Source organism: Pteropus medius, unplaced genomic scaffold, assembly GCF_902729225.1.
Source record: "Pteropus medius unplaced genomic scaffold, Ma_sr-lr_union100, whole genome shotgun sequence".
NCBI classification, from domain to species: Eukaryota; Metazoa; Chordata; class Mammalia; order Chiroptera; family Pteropodidae; genus Pteropus; species Pteropus medius.
In genome coordinates, this window is record NW_024354503.1 from 5016396 (window position 1) to 5037391 (window position 20996).

At 50.7% G+C, this 20996-nt stretch overlaps 1 protein-coding gene across 3 annotated transcripts in view; it reads left to right on the forward strand.

Moving 5' to 3' along the window:
• Positions 1 to 20638, forward strand: part of RPS6KA1 (ribosomal protein S6 kinase A1) — a 36259-nt gene extending 15621 nt beyond the window's left edge. For all 3 annotated transcript variants that reach the window (XM_039854157.1, XM_039854158.1, XM_039854156.1), the window contains 18 exons: positions 1203 to 1283; positions 1425 to 1504; positions 2602 to 2708; positions 3464 to 3501; positions 3853 to 3995; positions 4400 to 4470; positions 4786 to 4874; positions 5821 to 5885; positions 6137 to 6239; positions 7743 to 7873; positions 9040 to 9165; positions 9359 to 9448; positions 9839 to 9997; positions 17568 to 17729; positions 17919 to 17995; positions 18253 to 18370; positions 19221 to 19358; positions 19711 to 20638. In XM_039854157.1, the coding sequence (XP_039710091.1) occupies positions 1203 to 1283; positions 1425 to 1504; positions 2602 to 2708; positions 3464 to 3501; positions 3853 to 3995; positions 4400 to 4470; positions 4786 to 4874; positions 5821 to 5885; positions 6137 to 6239; positions 7743 to 7873; positions 9040 to 9165; positions 9359 to 9448; positions 9839 to 9997; positions 17568 to 17729; positions 17919 to 17995; positions 18253 to 18370; positions 19221 to 19358; positions 19711 to 19833 (1901 nt within the window). In that variant the 3' untranslated portion in view covers positions 19834 to 20638. The remainder of the gene's footprint in view (positions 1 to 1202; positions 1284 to 1424; positions 1505 to 2601; positions 2709 to 3463; positions 3502 to 3852; positions 3996 to 4399; positions 4471 to 4785; positions 4875 to 5820; positions 5886 to 6136; positions 6240 to 7742; positions 7874 to 9039; positions 9166 to 9358; positions 9449 to 9838; positions 9998 to 17567; positions 17730 to 17918; positions 17996 to 18252; positions 18371 to 19220; positions 19359 to 19710) is intronic.
• The last annotated feature ends 358 nt before the right edge of the window (positions 20639 to 20996 follow it).

The window sequence follows — 20996 nt, forward strand, 5'->3', positions numbered from 1 at the left end:
ATGCCAGCACTTACAGAAGGTGTGAGAGTGGTTGGTAGTGGGCTTTGGGCTAGGAAGTGACTCTGACAGGCCTGGGAACCAGGGTGGCCTGACCGGGTGGAGCAGGCCCAGGCCAGGGTGAGGTGTGTGTTGGGGTGTCGGGGGATTGGAAGTGTTGGCCTTGGGGACATTAGGGGTCATATGGCCCATTGAGGGGACTCTCTGTGGGGTTGTTTAGATTTGGTGCCCCAAGGCCAGGCTGGTAGGAGTGGGAGTCATTCTCCAGGAGGGACAATGGGAGCCACTGGGAATGAGAAGGATGAAAAGACTTGATCCCTGCTTTGAAGGGCTCTCAGGCTGGGGCTGGAGAGGCTGAGCAAACCCTGCAGTGTAGTGACCTGGGAGCCCAGGGGAAGGTAGATGCAGCCTCCCAGGGGGTAGGCTCACATAAGGAGTAGCCATTTGAGCTGTGCCTTGAAGGATGAGTTGAGAAGGGTACCCCAGGAAGGAGGAACTGTTTGCCTGAGCAAAAGTGTAAGGGCAGTTTGAAAATGTAAGGTGAATTTGGGAAACTGACTGGAATAGTTAACTCCAGCATGGTTCCTGTCATGTCTGATGAGGGAAACATGAACATTAAAATAGAGTTTGGTAAAAGGTGCTCAAGATGGGGAAGCAAGCACTGTAGGAGAGAGGGCCTTAACTCAGTTTGGCAGGTTAAGGAAGACTTCCTGGAATAGGTGAGGCCTAAACTGAGTCGGAGAAGAACCTGCTGATGATCAGAATTTCCTAGGGACTTTTACTCTTTGAAAAAATACATGTGTATTTGGTGTTGAGCGGGGGGTTCTTGCTCAGATCCATGAATCTGAATTTGAGACCCAGGGAATCTGCCTTTCTAACTAGCTCCCCGAGTGACTGTTCTCACCAGACTGGGATTGGAGATTTTTATGTCAGACAGAGAGGGGGCTGGTGAAGGCATCTCAGGGGAGCCCCAAAGGCAAAGGCTGAGGGCACACAGAGGAATGGGTTGCTTAGACTGGCTGGGTTGAATGGCCGGCCCATCATGGTGCATGGCGGGAGATGGGGCCAGAGTGATGGGCAGGGCACCAAGAGGCCAGCTCTGGGCACTGCCATGAGATGTAAGGAACAAGTAGAAAAGAGAGCCCTTCCTAGCCAGGGCTGGAGGGAGGCTAGACTCTTAGTGACCACCTTTCTCATCTGGCCAGTGCGTGACCGCGTTCGGACCAAGATGGAAAGAGACATCCTGGCTGATGTAAACCACCCATTTGTGGTAAAGCTGCACTATGGTGAGACCACAGACCCTACCTAAGTTCCCACCCTACCTGCCAGCCTCTGCCCTCGCTGTACGTTGCCCACCTCCTAGCAGGCCAAGGGAGCTGGGGGCAGAGCCCAACTGGTTCCACCATTGCCTTTTCCCCTCTCCCCAGCCTTCCAGACCGAGGGCAAGCTCTATCTTATTCTGGACTTCTTGCGTGGCGGGGACCTCTTCACACGGCTCTCTAAAGAGGTGAGCTGGCACCCCACTACTAGAGGGCCCCAGGATAGAGCTTGGGGGGACAATGAGGCCCCCGTCCCAGGGCCCTGCGAAGGATATGTTCAATGAGGCTTGGACCTGGGACCACCTAGGCCTGCCTAGCAGTCTCTGACCCAGGAACCCACCTGGGACAGAGCCCAAACCCTGGCAAAGCCTCTGAGAGTTTTCCCCAAGATGGGTCTGGGAGGATCAGGCCCTTGGTCCGATGCCACTGTGATAACGGGGAGCTAAGTGTGGCGCTTACCTCTCCGCCTCCGGTCTTCTAAGGCTGTGAGGCAGGACTGTAAGGGTGAGGAAAAGCCCAAATCCACGCCCCCCCCCCTCCACCCCCCCCCACCAGAAAGCTAGATACCATGATGTTATGTCCCAGTTATTAACCAAAGGATTTTGATCTGATATAAAAGAATTTGAGCCAGAAATAAAAATGAGATCATTGATACAATTCAAACTTTAGAAGAGAAGCAAACTTTTAAAAAATTTTTCAGATGTTATTTTAATGTTTGAATAGGTAATACATTTACATGATTGAAAAGAAAAATTTTCATTGAGCTCCTCTACCCCTACATAAGTAAACATTTTTATTGGTTTCTTGTTTAAGCTTCCCATGTTTCTTTGGAAATACAAACCATTCTGATATTTGTTCTGAACCCCAACCCCCCACTTTCTTACATAAAAAGTACCATTCTGTGATACTGTTCTGTATCTTCTTTTTTCAAGACAATATATCTTACAGATCAATCCGTATCAGGACGTGGGGAAACTCCTTGTAGTTTGTGGCTGCACAGCACTCTGTCACGCAAGGAGAGGCAGTTACTCCCATCTTCTGCTGTCCGACCCTTGGCCTGTTCTCAGCCTTTTGCTATTTCCAAATAGGGCCACAACAAGTGACTTGTATATTAGTCATTTCACACCTTGAACCATTCCTTTATAAAGAGTAGGGTGAGTGTCACCGGGGTCTCTCAGCGCCCTCCCCAAGGGCAGGGACCAGGACCAGGAAGCCACCAACTACCTAATGCCCTAGCTCTGAGGAAGAGACGATCCCAGCTGAAGCTCCCTCCCACCTATTGCAGGTTATGTTCACAGAGGAGGACGTGAAGTTTTACCTGGCTGAGCTGGCCTTGGGCCTAGACCACCTGCACAGCTTGGGCATTATTTACAGGGACCTCAAGCCTGAGAAGTGAGTGAGGCCACAGCCAGCCCTGCCCAGCCTCCATAGGGAGTGCAGAGGCAGGCCCTGGGGCTTCTTCTGTAATAGGGCTACCCCAGCGGGGGTGGGTGTGACTCTCTCCAAGAAAATCCCCCTCCCTTGGACTGCCCCATGAATGGTTGGGGTGCAGTGGAGTGGTGGTGGCAGCAGGCTCTCCTTGGGGGCTGCCTAATCACTACTGCTATCATTACCAAGGGCCCGGCACCTCTATGCAGGTGCATCACCTACCTTTTTTGCTAATCCATGTGACCTCTGAGATGCCACCATTAAAGGTCATTCCTTGAAATGGCCTCTCTAGAATCTTCCTTAACATCTAAATATCCTCAAATGGTAATGTGGGAGCCAGGGTCAGGTGCTAAGGTGAAATGAGTTCTGGCCTTAGATTTAGGCAGACCTAAACTCAAATTTTGTCTCTACCACCTTACATCTTGGCTCCACTAGCTCTATGACCATGAGGAGTTCTTTAACCTCCTTAAGTCTTAGCTTCCCCATTCTTAAAATGAGGCCATAATAGTACCTACCTCACACAGTTTCAAGGATTAGCAAAAAGGGTAGGCAGCACACCTGCATGGCACTGGCAGCATCCCGCTCTACCCACCCATTCATCAAATGGATCTGGGTGGATCACCTTCTCTGGGCTGGGCCAACTCCCACAAAGCCCTGTGGCATCATCAGAACCCACCAAAGAGCCACAACTGAAGGGCCCTGACTTCTCTCCATTACAGCATCCTTCTAGATGAGGAGGGCCACATCAAACTCACTGGTGAGTGGAGGGCGCCAGCCCCCTCAGATCCCAGGGGAGGGCAGGATGGGCTCTTGATGGGCCTGGGCTGAGTGCTGGTGCTGAGGGATTCGTTCTTCCTGAGAGGCTAAGCCAGGTACTTGGAAGTGGTTAAAAGCCCAGGCCCCAGACTTGCAATGGCCAGGGTTTGAACCCCAGCTCTCTACCGTATAACTCTGGGCAAGTCACCTAGCCTCTCTGGGCCTCAGCTTCCTCCTGAATGTCCTGGGGGTGATGCCCTCAGGCCTCTGGCAGGAGGATGTGGTGTACAGGGAGTGGCAGCAAGGAAGGCGGGGATCCTGAAGATGTGTCCTCTTCCCCTCCTTGCTGCAGACTTCGGCCTGAGCAAAGAGGCCATTGACCACGAGAAGAAGGCCTATTCCTTCTGTGGGACGGTGGAGTACATGGCCCCCGAAGTCGTCAACCGCCAGGGCCACACCCACAGTGCAGATTGGTGGTCCTATGGGGTGTTGATGGTGAGTGCCCAGGCAGGGGTAAAGCATTTAGCCCAGGCCTTGGGCCTCAGTTTCCCCATTGGTACAGTCACGGGGTTGATGGTCTCTGAGGCTCTCCTCTTGTCCCCTGACAACCCAGCTGGCCTCACCTCTACCCAGCTGTAGTTTCCTTCCTGGGAAGGATTCCAGGCTTGGCCCCACCTGGGGTGCCCGCAGTCTGGGATTGAGTCTCTCCCCAGCTTCGGGGCCCTAGAACTATTCCTGGTGTTCTGATTAACAGAGAGGAAAGGACACAACTCTTGATCCAGGTGAACCTCCAACAGGCTAGCAAGAATCCTGGCAATGGAGCTCAGTGGCCTGGGTGGAGGGAGGTGGGGGACATGGGAGACGGGACCAGAGCCTGAATAGACCTTTGTCCTTTGCAGTTTGAGATGTTGACGGGCTCCTTGCCCTTCCAGGGAAAGGACCGGAAGGAGACAATGACACTGATTCTGAAGTAAGCTCCAGCCCCTCCCTGATACCTCAGAGTCCCCTCATGCCTGTCCCTAGAGCTTGGGAACCAGAGTGATACCCTATACCTACCTCAGGTTCACCCATTAATGTGACACCCCTCTGGGTGAAGCATTATGTTTTCCAGGGCCCCTTTTCATCCACCAGGGCCTGTGGGAGGGGAATCCCAGAAGTCTTTGGGCAGTGAGTTTGTGGATGGCTTGTCTGGACTGAGCTGAGAACTAGACCTGGACAGAAGGGGGAGGAGGGATGGGGCCTCTGGGGCGGGGCTCAGCCCTAATAAGACCTGGGGCTATTTCAGGGCGAAGCTAGGCATGCCCCAGTTTCTGAGCACGGAAGCCCAGAGCCTCCTGCGGGCCCTGTTCAAGCGGAATCCTGCCAACCGGCTCGGTAAGCAGCCCTAGCTCAGGGGAGGGGAGCAGGGTACAGCTGCAGTCTAGGCCATAGGGCCACATCTGGGGCTGAAAGGGACCGTTGTCCTTTGTGTGGGCAGACAATGCCGCCGGCCACCCTGCTTTCTGGCTCCATGTGTGGTGTTTGGGGCAGGGAATGACCTGTGTGTAGGGAAAAGGCAGGAACTGAGTCATCCCCACTCCCTCTGGGGACAAAGACAGAAGACCCCACACAGCTCCTTCACCAAGACTGCTGGCACAAGAGGAAGAGCATGAGCTCAGGCATCAGAAGGCTCAGGTCCCAATCCTGGGCCTGTGTCAGATCCCCATTGCCTGGCACACAGTGGTCCTCCATAAATATTTGTTGAACAAATGAGTGCCATTCGTGAGTCAAGGCATCTGACTTCACCTCCTGGAGCCCCAGGTCCTCGTCTTCATGGGAGATGATGATCTCAAGCTCTATTGATTAAATGAAGTCATATAAATGTGCTTTGTATGTAGTGGCTGCTCAATATGTCTTGGCTCCTTGGCTCCTGGGTTCATCTGGACCATGACCAGCTTTGAAATGTCCAGTCCAGGTCCCTGGGGTTGAAGGGAGTGTGAGCCTGTCTGGTGGCTGACAAGGGAGGCGGAGGCTCTCTGCAGATTTTGGAACAAGTCTGGCCTCTGTGTGGCCTTGGACAAGTTGCCTAACCTCTCTGGGCCTTCCTTCTCCCAGCAGTACACTGGAGATTGATCATAAGGGGCCCCAGAAAGTGGAAAATGCTGAGCAGGCAATAGGCCTTGGGATGATGGTAGATTTGGGGGAGGGTGAGCCCATTCCCATGATCCCAGTGGACTGCTCTAGCCAGCCACTGGTCCCAGACCAGTGAGGCTGCTGGGTGGACAGAGCAGTATCTGGGAGTTGGACATCCAGGACAGACCCCTCATCTGGGCTCTTTCAGGCTCCGGCCCTGATGGGGCAGAGGAAATCAAGCGACATGTCTTCTACTCCACCATTGACTGGAATGTGAGTGTGTCTCTCCACCCCAGTACCCCAGTCAGGGCTTCCGCTGTGGTGGGAGGGAGCTTCTAACTGACCAGGGCCTCAGGTATGGAGCAGAGGGTGACAGCATGGCCTCGGAGGCAAGGCCTGGCTTCCCAAGGGCAAACAACCATGCCCCATCTGCATGGCTCCAGGCCTGTCACCTCCTCTTGCACTGGCTCCCTGACAGGCCGTGGGAGCACTGTGGTGACTGGAATGCCCACCCTGCCTTACAGAAGCTGTACCGCCGTGAGATCAAGCCGCCCTTCAAGCCGGCCGTGGCGCAACCCGATGACACCTTCTACTTTGACACTGAGTTCACATCCCGTACACCCAAAGGTCTGGTTTGTTTTGTGTTGGTACAGAAGGGAAGCAGGGAGTCAGGGGCACCTTGGGACACAGGGGTGGTCAGGACTCTGGCAGGCCCAGGTATGTGGGCAGACAGGCGGGAGGTCTGACTCTTTGTCCCCATCTCATTCTGCCTGACTCCCACTCCAGGGCTCTATGGGCTCTTTGTGTCTGGGTGAGGGGGTGGGGGTGAGTGGTTGGTTAAGGGCACAATAGAAAAGTCAGGACCCCTGCCCCGGGCATCTTCCAGCCCACTGGGAAGACAAACACATCAAGCTCACACGTCAGGGCTACAGAATCTGACCCAGTAAAAATGTGAGATAGAGACAGTCTGGCAGAGCAGAGGTGACAGCACCCACAAGTCAGGGGCAAGTGTGGGAATCTGCTTTGGCAGTCAGGGGCAAGTGTGGGAATCTGCTTTGGCTATCCTGACCACCAGCCCTCAGTGTGCTCATCTGGAATATTGGCTTAGCCATAGACCCACTTAACCCCTGGGGTTACTGGAAGAAGCCAGTGAGGGGTCTTCTGGGAGGGAGCTTGTTATATCCTAACATTTGGCCAGATATTATAGGTGGGTGTATTAATTCTGGAAGTCCTTTTGAAGGGACTGGTTTTAAAAGGGGGTGCTTTTCTCGCAGCTTACATATCTCTGATGACAGGGAGCTCAGTCTCCAAGCAGTTTCTCCAAGCAGTTTGTCCCATCTTTTTTCATATATCTGATAAATATGTACCAGGTCCCTACTGCGTGCCAGCCATGGGGGAGTTGATGGTGAACAAGACAGACCCAGGCCCTGTCTTCTTATGGCTCAGTGTATAGTGAGGGGAGAGACACGAAAATGGCTACTGGGCAGCATGACAAGTGCAGCTTAATGGGGGCGAAGGGTTGGAGGAGCAGCCTCAGGCAAGGCTTCTCAGAGGAGAGAGTGAGTGAGTTGAGCCTCAAAGTGTAGATGAGGAGAGAATTATCTAGTTAGAGGGAGCAGCATGTGTAGTGTCTCAGTCTCCTTTCGGGATCTGAGAAGTTGACCTGGCTGAGCTGTAGAGTGGGGAGAGAGGAGGCTAAGATCAATCACAAGGATCCCAATTGCTAGGCGGAGGAGTTAGGCTTTCTCCTGAGGGCAGAGGGGAGCATTTGAGAGGTACGGGCAGAGGTAGATTTGTGGGTGGAACCATCTTCTGGCTGCTGTGCCAGAAGAGCTGAAGGGGCAGATCTGAGGCCAGGAGGCCAGGAGGAGGCGGCCAGGAAGGGATGGAGTGTCTTGACCTGGGCCAGACACTGGATGTGGGAGTCTTATCTTTGTCTGTCAAGGCTGGGCTGGTCTAATCACACATGAGCAGATGGGCTAGCCAAGGCCTGGGATCAGGGATCCTGTCCAGGCTCCCTCCATGGCCAGCCTCTGAGGCAGGCCTAGAAGTCCCATGGTTTCTCTCTGTTGGGCTGCCTCAGGGTCAAAGGCACCTTCATAGGCTCACATCCTCCTCCTACTCCTGCAGACTCCCCAGGCATCCCCGCTAGTGCTGGTGCCCATCAGCTGTTCCGTGGTTTCAGCTTTGTGGCCACTGGCCTGATGGAGGATGATGGCAAGCCTCGGGCTACACAGGCACCACTGCACTCGGTAGTACAGGTAAGGCGGGCAGGAGACTGCTGCCGAGTTGTCCTTGTCCACTTAGAAGCTGCAAGGCAGAACAGTTAGGATACAGGCTCTGGAGTTGGACAAGCCCGGGTTCAAACCCTGATTGCAACCGTGTAGCCCATTGGGCTTCCAAACTTCCTTGGGCCTCAGTTTCCCCATTTGTAAAACAGGGATAACAACATGGATATTTCCCGGCCCAGCCAGAGACATTATAGAACCTAGATAGGTGTAAAGTGGTTGGTGCCCAGGGTGCTGGGACGTGGCTTTCAGGTCCCCAGCAGGGATGGGTGGCAGGGGCTCATATCTCCTCACACTTGTCCCCCATTTGCATACTGTCCTGGCTCCATGGAAGATATTTAGAATTGAGAAACAAGAATGTAGACCTGGAGCTCATGCCCTGGGTTCAGAACTTCCAAGGTGAGGGACTTTGAGACACTTACTCTCCCAGTGCCTCAGTTTCCTCATCTGTAAACGGGATGATGATAGAAACTTTCTCCACTGGGCTATTGTGACGATTACATAAGTTAATATGTGTAAAGTTCACATAACTATGTAATTTATTATCCAGCTGGGACATCTTTGTCCAGGACAAATGTTAAACCAGACTGGTTGTGAGGACAGTGGGTATAAATCAGGACTGTCCATGGGGTCACTTATGGAAAGTGCTCAGAATAGGGCCTGCTACACACTAAGCACCATAGAAACATTTGCTATTGTCCGTGTCTCAGAATCTTGAGACACCACATGAGCTGGGCTGTGACACCCAGAAAGGGAGGCAACTCACCCAAGGCCACAATAAGTGGTAGAACTGGGACCCAGCTCAGGGCTCCTCTGTCCCTCTCAGGGCAGTGGTCCCCTTATGGGCAGGAAAGCTGGTTTTCCCAGGCTTTTCAGTGTGTGTTGCGACTCTGTTGCCTGCCCCCTCCACCACCGTCTGACTGCAGGGTGGGAGCCAGTGAGTGTGCCCATCATATAGAGTGGAAACCTGAGGCCCAGAGAGGGGCAGAGTCTTGCTTAAGTTCACACAGCCAACATTCTACCCTAGGCCTCCTGGCTTTTGCCTGGTGCCATCTCCACTGAGGCAAGGCCTTGGGTGCTGGGGGATGACCCCTGCATTCAAGAGCAAAGTGTCAGCCCTATTTCTTGGTCTCCTGCAGCAACTCCATGGGAAGAACCTGGTTTTTAGTGACGGCTACGTGGTAAAGGAGACGATTGGTGTGGGCTCCTACTCTGTGTGCAAGCGCTGTGTCCACAAGGCCACCAACATGGAATATGCTGTCAAGGTGGGCCTCCGACTGTGTGTTGGCCATAGCTGCTGGGCCGGGGGGAGGCAGATGTAGCCTTGGCCTTTTGGCAGGAGACGGGTTGGTGCTTGAGGCTCTGAATGGGTAAAAGCTGTGCAATGTGGGCTCTGTGGCAGGGAAGGACTCTGGAGATGGTCCCCCTGACACGGCCACATGCACCCCTTTTCCTCAGGTCATCGACAAGAGCAAGCGGGATCCTTCAGAAGAGATTGAGATTCTTCTGCGGTACGGGCAGCACCCCAACATCATCACTCTGAAGGATGTGAGTGGGTGTCCTTGAGACTGGGGTGGGGACTGAGGCATTCGACTCTAGGATTTGTCTTGGCTGCCATTCCTTTGACTTATAATCCGCCTCTGCTCATGGGAAGGGGAGGAACCTTGGTGCCTCCTGTCTGCCTGCACCCCAGGAGCCCTCCAGTTCAGGTTCGGGCATTGTCTGAGAGCTTTCCTGCCCATCAGGGGTTCAGTGCCAGCATCTTCCTGTCTAGGGAGGATTACGGCCTAGACAGGCAAAGGCCCTGCCAGGGCCACTGACACACAGAATGGAATACATGTCCGGCTCCTGTGATTCTTTCTTGGTCTGGTGAGCTGGTGACCAAGGGGCGCAAGCCTAGCTTCGAAGGAAGGGGCCTGATGGCGAGGTCTCCTGCAGGTGTACGATGACGGCAAACACGTGTACCTGGTGACAGAGCTGATGCGGGGCGGAGAGCTGCTGGACAAGATCCTACGGCAGAAATTCTTCTCGGAGCGGGAGGCCAGCTTCGTCCTGTACACCATCAGCAAGACCGTGGAGTATCTGCACTCCCAGGGGGTAAATTTGGGGTAGGAGGGCACCATCAGCAGAGCGCATGAGTCGTGGGGTGGCCTGGGCAGTGGCAGTCTTCAACAGCCAGACAGAGGGGAGACTAGGAATGGGTGCTGGGTTAGTGGATGGATTTAAGGAAGGGAAAGAGAGTGATGAGGCCGAATTGTGGACAGGAACATTTATTTAGTATCTGCTATGTGCCAGGTACCTGCTACATTATTTGCATTATCTCAAATGATTTTCACAGCAACCCTGTGAGGTAGCTACTATTGTTGGCCCACTTTACAGGTGAGAAGACTGAGGCTCAGAGCTGTGAGGTCACTTGCCCAAGGTCACAAAACCGGGAAAGAATGTCTGACTAAGGAATTTGGGTGGGGAGCTACGGACAGGGAGTGGGTTTTGAGTGAGGAAACAGCAGAGTCACTATGAGTAACTCAGGGCTTCAGGGGGTGCGAATCTGGCTGTGGGTTTGGTTGCTAGGACAGAGGAAGTAGGTGTAGGGGAAAGACTGTTGGAAACCCAGCAGGTGCTACAGAAGAGGTATAAGTCCAAACGATAAGACTTGGCCTTTTATCATTGAGCAAGGCAGAGGTGGAAAAATTCCTTGTAGTGTATTGAAGCCAAAACAGAGTTAGCATGAGGTTCTCTCTGGATGAGATGATGTTTTAGGGGCTTCTAGTCAGACAGTGTGGGGGTTAAGCATGCAGACACTAGAATTCAACTGGCTGTGTATAAGTCCTGTGCATGGGGTTGGGAAAGACTCATCTCTCCAAGCTTTTCTCACCTCTCATCTACAAACTCCTGATAACAAGACCTCCACCTCACAGGGTGGCTGTGGGATGGAATGAGGTGCTGCACTGGGAAGGTACCATGGCCCAGTGGAGGCGGTGGGAACTGCCACATACACATTAGGGGGAAATAGGACCAGATCATTGCTGTGCCTTTTTTAAAAATTAACTTTTCATTAGGAATATTTTCAAGCATATGTGAAACTAGAAGAATAGATAATGAACCCCCAGATGCCCATCACCAGATTTAAAAATTGTCGAGATGCTTCCGTCCCTCCTTCCCTTTCTCATTTCTATTTCCTCCCCTCCTCTCCCTCTCTCCTTCTCTCCTTTTTTGCTTCCCTCCCTTCCCCCCATCCCTCCCCTCCCTCCCCTTCAGCTTCCTTCCTTCAGCCTTCCTTCGCTTTATTCCTTCCTTCCTTCCTTCCTTCCTTCCTTCCTTCCTTCCTTCCTAACTTCCTTCCTTCCTTCCCTTCCTTCCTTCCTTCCTTCAGCTTCCTTCCTTCTTTCCTTCCTTCTTTCCTTCCTTCCTTCCTTCCATTGTTATTGAAGTATTTTTCCCAACTTTTTCTTGAAAAAGTTGAAACCTTTAGAAAAGTTAAAAGAATGGTACAACATTGAAACAATGAAAACCATTTCCCTTCTAGATTCACCAGATCTTCACAACCTGCTACATTTGCTATATCAGTCTTTTTCCCGTCTCTCTTTTTCTCTCTCTATATAAATATATATTTTTATGGGTGCATTTGAAAGGAAGTTGCAAAGTTTATGACACTTGACCCATAAATACCTATAATTAAAGTCTATTAAAGCATATCTCGGACCTCACATCATCTTAGTTGTATGTCTGTAACTCTGAAAAAAGCAAACATTTTCTTTCATAACAGCTAACGAAATTAACAATTACTCGTTTTTCACATAGTACCCTGTCAACATACACATTTCCCCTATTGTCCTTTCAAAAACATTTTTGCGATTGGGTTATCCATCTCTGCCATGCCCACAACTTTCATTCACTTGTTATATTCCTTAAGTCTCTTTTCTAAAACTGAGAGAAAATTTGCACACAGTAGATCTTAAGTGTATAATTCAATGAGTTTTGATAAATGTAGATATCCGTGTAACCTCCACAGTAAAACCTCCCTTATTATGCCACTGACTTGAAGAGATCAGTTCCGTGGAATGTGTCTGCCTCCTCATGGCCTCATTTTAATTCTGTGTTTCCTGTCAACTTCAAGTGCTCTAAAGTCTTGATTCAGCTTCAACTGCCTTTTGGGAGTGAGAAGTTAAAAACATTTCATGGGAAGTGCAGTGTACTTCACAGAGCATCACATCCAAGAGCACAGTGTCATGTTGTCCTCATTCGTCATGTCAGGAGGTAACAGTCTAGGGACAGGTGAATGGGTGGCCAGCAGTGAGTGGACCTGATGGTGTATCGTAAAGATCTTCACCAGCCTTTCACAGAATGGCTTCATCCTTTCATGATCTCTGCCTGAATCACTTATTTCATTAGGGTTTGCAAAAGTGGCAGTGTCTGATTCTAATTTATTAGGGGGGATTCTTTTGTAAAAAAGAACTTTACCTCATAATCAGAGCTTCAGTTTGCTTACCACATGTCCTATTATGGTCATATTTGAAGTGGTTTTGGTTTTTGAAATGGCCGGTACAAGCAGACCAATATTTAAATATGTCAGGTCAGACAGTAGATGTGTTTCTTTTTCCTGTTTTGTTCTCAGATGAGTACTAGTTAAAGTTATTCCCAAGAAGGTATAGAAGATGGAGCCAAAGCAGTGAGTGTCCAGTGGATGAAAACAAGGAAAGATTTTCTAGAGAGAGAGCTGCTTCCAAAAGTTGCGAGCCTCTCCACCAGCTCCAAGTACAGACAGCCGCTTGGTGGAGGTGTTATAGGGGGGAATTGTCTCTTTACCAAAGGCAGGAGTCCAGCGGTCTCCAAAACTTCTAGCCTTTCCAAATCCCAGGGGCAGATGATGAGGAAATGGGAAGCTCTTGTTGAATCTGAATATGGAGGGAGATTCTCTGGGCTGATTATAGGTTGGCAGCATCTGTGGTCTAGAAGCTGGGAATCCCATACGAGCTGAGGGGTGGGAAGTGGGTGACCAGGAGCAGGGGCCACTGGGACTTCCTATATCTTTTTATTAAAGGATCACGTAAACGTAAATCATAATGTACAAGTCAACAAATTTTCAAAAAATGAATATGCCCTTGTAACCTGCACCCAGATCAAGACACAAAGTATTTCCACTTTCCCCATATCCCCATGTGCCCCTTCCAGTCCTTACCTCCTCCCCAGGGATAGCCCTTCTAAGCTAAATTCTAATAGGTTAGATTAGTTTTGCCTGTCTTTGAATTTTATACAAACATGCTCTTTCATATCTGACTTCTGCCACTCAACATTCTCTCTGAGATTCATCCACATTGTTGTGTGGCTGCAGTTCACTCATTCCTGATGTGTGGTCCTACTGTATTAACAGACCACAATTTAATTTCCATTCTACTGTTAATGGACATTGGGTTGTTACCAGTATTTTACTATGACAAGTAATGCTGCTGAGAGATTCTAGTACTTGTCTTTTGGTGAACATGTACGTACATTTTAACATTGAGTGAATACCCAGTGGTGGAATTGCGGAGTTATAATGTATGTGTATGTTCATCTTTAGTAGATATATATTGCCAAACAGGTTACTAAAGTTTTACCAATTTACACTCTTTCATCAGAAGCGTGTGAGAATTCTGGTACTCACCAGCATCAGCATTTGGTATTTTTCATCTTTTTAATCATAGTGATTTTGGTAGATGTGGAGTGGTATCTTGTGGTGGTTTTAATTTGCATTTCCCAGACAACTAATGAAGTTGAGCACCTATTGGTGTGTTTATTGCCATTTGGACAGCCTCTTTTATGAAACGCCTATTCTTTTGTCCATCTTTAAAACTTGGGTTGTTTGCCTTTTTCATCTTGTTTTGCAAGAGTTTTTTGTTTAATACATGGATCCCTTTTAAGTCTAGCCCCGCTCGTGTTGTTTCTGTAAGGTCCCCAGCATGCTGAGGACAGCCTGTTTGAGAACTCAATAGAAAATCACTCTGTTTAAATCATCTGTTTCTCTGTTTAACAGATGATTTACATAGAAGAACATCACCTTTTTTGGGGCGGGGAGGGGAGCTGGTCGCAGGCACCTAAATGCACACGCTTCGATGATGCTGATGATGACAAAGATGCTGTTTCTGCTAATGATGGCTGGTACTACATAGCACTTTCCACAGGCCAGACAGAGTTCTAAGCACTTACATACAAACTCTTTTAATTGTTCCAATGAACCTATGAAGGATATATTATCATTATGCCCATTTTATAAGGGAGGAGCTGAAGCTCTGGGAGAGAAAGTAAAAGTCTCATAGTTAATGGGGCTCCAGAGTCTGCTCTTAACCGTGTGATCAGCAGCTGTCCTCTAATTGTCTTGTCCTTCTTGTCCTTTAAATCAGTGGTCCCCAACCTTTTCAGCACCAGTGACTTATGCACCTATGAGAACCTAATGTCCGATGATCTGAGGTGTAGCTGAGGCGGTGATGCTAGCGCTGGGGAGCGGCTACAAATACAGATGGAGCTTCGCTAGCTCGCCCTCTGCTCACCTTCTGCTGTGTGCCCAGTTCATGACAGGCCACAGACCAGTACTGGTCCACAGCCTGGGGGTTGGGGACCCCTGCGTTAAATGTAAGTGATTCTTAACAAGCACTTAATATATCTTAACATCCCCCATGACGGTGGCGTTTGGTCCCAACAAGTGCTGGGGTTACTATGACAGCAGCTGCCAGTTCCCAAGCCCTTTGCTAAATAGTCTTAGTAAACAACTGCGTGCTCCTTCCTGCAGCCTTAGGGGTTGAGCACTATTATTAGCCCCATTTTATAGGTGAGAAAGCTGAGGGCTAGAGAGGTTAAGTGACATACCCAAGATTGCACAGCTACTGCTGGTAAAACCAGGATTCACACCCTGGCCTGCCTGACTTGACTGAAATCACCACTCTGCCTGACTCAGTGACTGCATTTGACTCAGTGACTGCATTTGGCCTACACACATATTTAGTTTAGCCTGCAAAGTATGCGGTGTTTTTTGTTTGGGGTTTGGTTTGGTAATTTGATTGCTTTTGGAAACTGAGCCTGAGTTGCTGTCAGCCCGAGTAAGCAGCAGCTGCCCCTTTAGACTGGTTGACATGGCTCCTGCTCGTCTTGGCCCTGCTCATTGCTTGCCCAGCCTGTTGTGCTTTTCAGTGCAGTGAGATGTGAGAATATGTCCCCACTCCCCTCACATATAACCTGGGGGACAGGTATCAGAATCACCTGGGGGGCTACCTGCCAATGTGAGCCACAGTTCCCTATAGGAGTTTGTCATTTCTCTATCTTACGTTAGGGCATGATAAAAATCGAAAACTTCGGTATCCCTATTTCCCAAAAGTGCCATCTGTGCTACGCTAAACTGGAAAGACTGGAATTAAGGTCAGAATTGGGTTCAAGTCTCCCCTCTGCTTCTTACTTACACGAGCAAGTCAATTCTTCTCTTATAGCCTCGGTTTCCTTCTCTGTAAAATAGAACCAACAGTTCCTGCCCTGCCCACTTACTAGAGTGAAATGGGCCCCAAGGAGATGGTGACTGGGAAACTACTTTGTAAACCAGGAAGATCACTTGTCCAGCATAGTTAGTGTCCTCAGGCAAGCTGAGCATCCCTGGGAAGCTTGGTCGGGCCCTCTGCAGGGAAAAGAGAAGAGTCTACATTCTGGAGGTTTGGGCTTATCCTCTGGGGCGTATGATTGTATTAGGAAGGAGAGAGCCCAAGGGACTAGACAGGTGTTGCTCAGGAGAGGGCTTCCCCAAAGCTTGGATACAGTTCACAGTGTCACTGGGACCACCTTGCCAATGCGTAGTCCTTTCCTCTTCATCTACCTGGTACTCTTCTCTCTGTGGAGGTGGACTATCCTGGGCCATGTCTACCCTCCAACCTGCCTACCCCATGAGCACCTGCTGCAGGGCTCAGGACTCAACTGGGACTGTGAAAGGACCACCTCATAAAGCTGACTAATCTGTGAGACTCAGTGAACCTAACCTGCAAGGTCTCTCTATGTTGCAGAGTGTGATGCGTTCATTCACTGTACAGAGTTCACTTAGCACTCGCTCTGTACTAGGCCCTATGCTGAGTGCTGGAGGGAGCAGGCGTTCTTCAGACAGGGCTGTTTATGGCCAGAGGAGCCCCCACTGGCCTTAGCTTAGGGCACTTGAGGGGATGCAGTGGACAATGAGTCTGGAACAGATAGTTGACCCTCCCACCCCAAGATGGAGACTTTGGTGTTATCTTACAGGTAGGAGGGAGCCATTGAAGATTTTTGACAATGCCTAGGGAAGTACCATTAGCTCATGGGAGAAAGAGCAGGAGGATGAGAACAAGTTTAGTGTGGGTTTGAGGGTCTGTGGAACATTCAGTGGTTTCTATCTGATAAGAAGGTATATGAGCCTGGACTCAGGAAAGTTCTGGGCTCAGGTCAGAGATCTGAGTTGTCAATAATTAGATGATAGAGGAGTAACTGAATAGAACTGTACAGAAGGAGTGGGGAGGATGGAAAGTGGAGTGGTTCAGCCCCCTTAGGTTACAGATGAGCAAACGGGGGCCAGAGAAAAGTCAGTGGTTAAGTGTCACTCATCTATTCATTCAACAGATACCTACTATGTGCTGGAAACTTTCTAAATGCTGAGATACATCAGTGAGCAAAACACTCATGGAACTTACATTTCAGTAGGCGGATTCAGAAAACAAGCAAATATTATGACAAATGGTGGTAAATGCTATGGATGAAAGTAAAGCAGTGGAAAGAAACTAAAGAGCACCGCTCAGTGACCGCCATTTTTTATGAAATAGTCCAGGCCTCACTGATAAGGTGACATTTGAGCTGAGACCTAAAAGAAATAGAGAATGAGCCAGGCAGATGCCAGAGGGAATGATCCAGAAAGAGGGAACAGCAAGTACAAAGCCTTGGAGGCAGGAGTGTGCTTGGCATGTGGAAGGAATAGCAAAGAGGCTTGTGTGGCTAGAAACCAGAGTGTAAGATGTGGGTGAGGGGCAGGGGAGGGATCGGATGGGACCACACAAGCCGTTATAAGGACTTTTTCTCTTAAGAGGGGGAGACTTGGAGAGTTTCGAACCGGGATGACATGATCTGACTTCTGTTTAACAGGATTGCTCTGGCTGCTGTGCTTAGAACAGACACAGGAGGTGAGGGTGAAGCAAGGAGACCAGTTAGGAGGTGGTTGTCGTAAACCAGCAGTGAGATGATAGTGGCTGGAATCAGGGCTGCCAGTAGAGGGGCTGAGATGGTTGGGCTCTGGATGTATTTTGACAATAGAGCCAGCAGAGCTTGCTGATGGATTGTTTGAGGAATATGAGAAAACAAGAGGAATTGAAATGCCTCTTAAGATTTTGACCCAAGCAATTGGAAGGATGGAGTTGTCATTAGGTAAGATTGTGACAAGTAGATTTGAGGGGAGAAATGAGGAGTCAAGTGTAGACAGGTGAAGTCAGAGCTGCCCTGTAGACAGCGACATGGAGATTTCAAGTTGGTAGTGCCAGCCGCACTAAAGGCCCTACTTCAGCCCTTTTTCTTCCTTTCAGATTCCGGGTCCTTCTGTCCCTCTCTCTGGCCCTGTCTTCCTAACTCTCCCATCCCTGGCAGTTGGGCCATAGCAGCCTGCTCACACTGGGAGCTGACCCCAGACCTCTGACCCTAGGTCGTACATAGAGACCTCAAGCCCAGCAACATCTTGTATGTGGACGAGTCTGGGAACCCCGAGTGCCTGCGCATCTGTGACTTTGGCTTCGCCAAGCAGCTACGGGCTGAGAATGGGCTACTCATGACACCTTGCTATACTGCCAACTTTGTGGCACCTGAGGTGAGTGGTCCAGAGTCATCTGCGAGTGAGGACTCGCCATCTGTGTGGCCTTGGCCCAGGTACCAAGGGAAGATTCAGCCCATGGCCCAGACCCTTGTTTCACCCTTTGCGGAGTAGCTAACAAGCATATGGGGCCACTTGCCATTGCCCCTCAGACTGACCATGCTCCCCTGCCGGCCTTCCTGCCAGGTGCTTAAGCGCCAAGGCTACGACGAAGGCTGCGACATCTGGAGCCTGGGCGTTCTGCTGTACACCATGCTGGCGGGGTGAGTGCCCCATTGGCCTGGACCCCTCCCAATACCCCCGCCCTCTAGCCCTAGTACAGGCTGAGGTGGTGCTTGTCTGGTGGGAGAGACTCAGCCCTGCCTCAGGAAGGTCTGAAGACAGGGACATGGCCCTGCCTTCAAGAGCTCTACCTTGAGGAAGAAAATGCCTCCCTTGGGTGCACCCAGTCCTCCCACTCCACCCTTAGGCCTAAGATGGAGGCCAGAGGCTATATCCAGACTGGGTGGACTTATTCCAGATATACCCCGTTTGCCAACGGACCCAGTGACACCCCAGAGGAAATCCTGACCCGGATCGGCAGTGGGAAGTTCACCCTCAGCGGGGGAAACTGGAACACGGTTTCAGAGACAGCCAAGGTGAGTCTATGACGCCTAGACCCAGCTCATTTGGGGGTGGAGTAGCAGGTCCTGAACAGGTGACCTGAAGCTTTGTTTCTCCAAGTAAAAGATTCCCAGGCAGCCTGACATTTGGATAACCTTGTGATCATACATTGGCCCTTCCCGTGTTCTGGGTGCTCGGGGGACAGAGGGCTACATAATCACAGCCCCTGCCTTCTGAGAATTTAGCATGAGGGGACATGCAGGCTGGCACACAAGGAACAGGGATGCCAGGCAGCAGAGGGAGGTGGGTCCTCCTGGCTAGAGGTATGGGCTTAGGAGGCATGGAGCAGAGCGACTGGCCACACCAAGCAGAGAGGCAGAGTGGCCTTCTCAGAGCTTTCATTATTAGCAGGGTTCCAGTTATGGAAACCTCTGTGCCGGACACTGGGTTGTGCCCTTAAAAAAACAGTGCTACCTCACATCAGCTCTATGAGGCAGGTACTGTTGTTATTCCTGTTTCTCAGAGGGGACACTGAGACTCAGAGAACTGGAGTAACTCGCCCAGGATACTCAGTTAGTGGGCAGAAGAGTCAAGTTTTGAACCTGAGTCTGACTGACCTCAACCTTAGGCTCTTCCCACCTTCCTTCATGGCTTCTAGAAGGTGGAAGGGAAAGGAAAGTGTATTCCAGGAAGAAGTCCCAAAGAAGGGCCTGTGCTCAGGGAGGCCCTAGAGCAATATGGGGAATGGATTGCAGGGGCTACTGCAAGGGTTCAGGCAGGAGATGGGGGGAGATGGTTGCCTTGCCCATTCCCCATTGGTGGAACACAGCCGTCTGCACCCCCGCTGGCTCCTCCAACCAACTTCCTTGCCTGCTATGCTCCCAGGACCTGGTGTCCAAGATGCTGCACGTGGACCCCCACCAGCGCCTCACAGCTAAGCAGGTCCTGCAGCACCCATGGATCACCCAGAAAGACAAGCTTCCCCAGAGCCAGCTGTCCCACCAGGACCTACAACTTGTGAAGGTATGGCTGCCCCTGGCTGCCGGGCATCTGGGGTCCTAGGCCAAGGTTCCATGGGCAAGGACTTGGTGTGACAGAGCCAGGAGATGCTATATGCCTGTCTGTCCTCAGGAAGCCTCAGTCTAACATGCAGAGGTGTCAACAGTAAAATCACAGGCCCTCAGTCCTATAGGAGACATAGCTCCTGAACTCTGAAGCAGAACTAATGACCATGAAGGACCACCAAGGGATGGATTAACAGGGCTCTGGGTGGGCTGTGGAACACTGGGAGGAGCTAGCTTGGCTCTAGAACACGTGTCTCCCTCCCGCCTATATCTGCCACCATTGTGAACTGACCTCCCACTTTCTCTCCCAGGGAGCCATGGCAGCTACATACTCTGCACTCAACAGTTCCAAGCCCACCCCTCAGCTGAAGCCCATTGAGTCATCTATCCTGGCTCAGCGGCGAGTGAGGAAGCTGCCGTCCACCACACTGTGAGGGGTCAGGGCATCCAAGCCCCAAAGCGGTGCCAGCTCAATGGAGGCAGCAAATTTCCCAGAGGGAGTAAGCCTGAGTCACAGGGCCAGAGGGAGCAGAGCTCAAGGGGCCCAGGAAGCAGCCAGCCCAGATCACCCAAGTAAGGGTGTGAGAAGTGCCTTCTCCTTCCCCAGGATGGACTCTTCTCGGCTCAAGCTCTGCTGGTTGAAATTGATTCACTGTACAAACTTTTTTTTTAAGGGAAAAATGACATCAACCACCATGGATTTTTACAAGATTCATTTGCCTTTCTGGGAGCAGAAATAGCGACTGTAGCCCCAGGAGGGGCACTGAGTCATACTAGGGCTCAATGTGGCTGAGGCTCATTAGAGCAGCTTTGGGGTCCTACCCTGGGGACCCCCGCATCTGGTCATCTCTAGCCATCTGCACTCGCCTTCGAGGCAGTGCAGCACCACCTTCCAGAGCCTTTGGCTGTTTAGCAGAATTTGCTCCTTCCCTGGTCAGTTCCTTTTCTGTTCTGTTCTGCTGGGGGGTCTGGAACCACTTCCTGCTAGAGGAGAGGACCAAGGCCTTGTGTATCCCAGCTCCCAGCACCAGCATCCACATCCACCCCGCCTCCGGAGGAGGATCAGAAAGCACTTTTTGGCTGAATTCTGTTGGAGACTGCCACAGGACAGAATTCACAGGAGGCCTGTGGAGCAGGCCAGGAGGGGCAGGGACTTTTTTTCATTTCTTCCTCAGCTGGTAACTCAGGGTTCATCTATCCATGGCCTTTCTAATAAACTTACAGTTGAGTTGAAGCACACTTGCCTCAATGTTTCGTCCCTGAATTTGCCCTCTCTTTGCTATTCGGTGGTAAGGACTTTGTCGGCAACAAGTGATGGAATTTAATCTTAACCCTGTGAGATAAATGCTATTATCCCTGTTTTATAGATGAAAACACTGAGGCTCAGAGAGAGAATGACATTGCCTCACACAGTAAAATTTTTGAGTACCTATTCCTCTCTGCTACAGTCGCTGGTATACCAAGTAGAAAAAAAGGTCGTTGTTTTCATGGGTCTTAGCTACTGGTGAGGAAACTTACCTCTGTGGGAAAATAGACAATTAGCAAACCAAGGTTAGCTACGTATAAGACATGCAGAGTTAAATGGGGGTAAGAGATG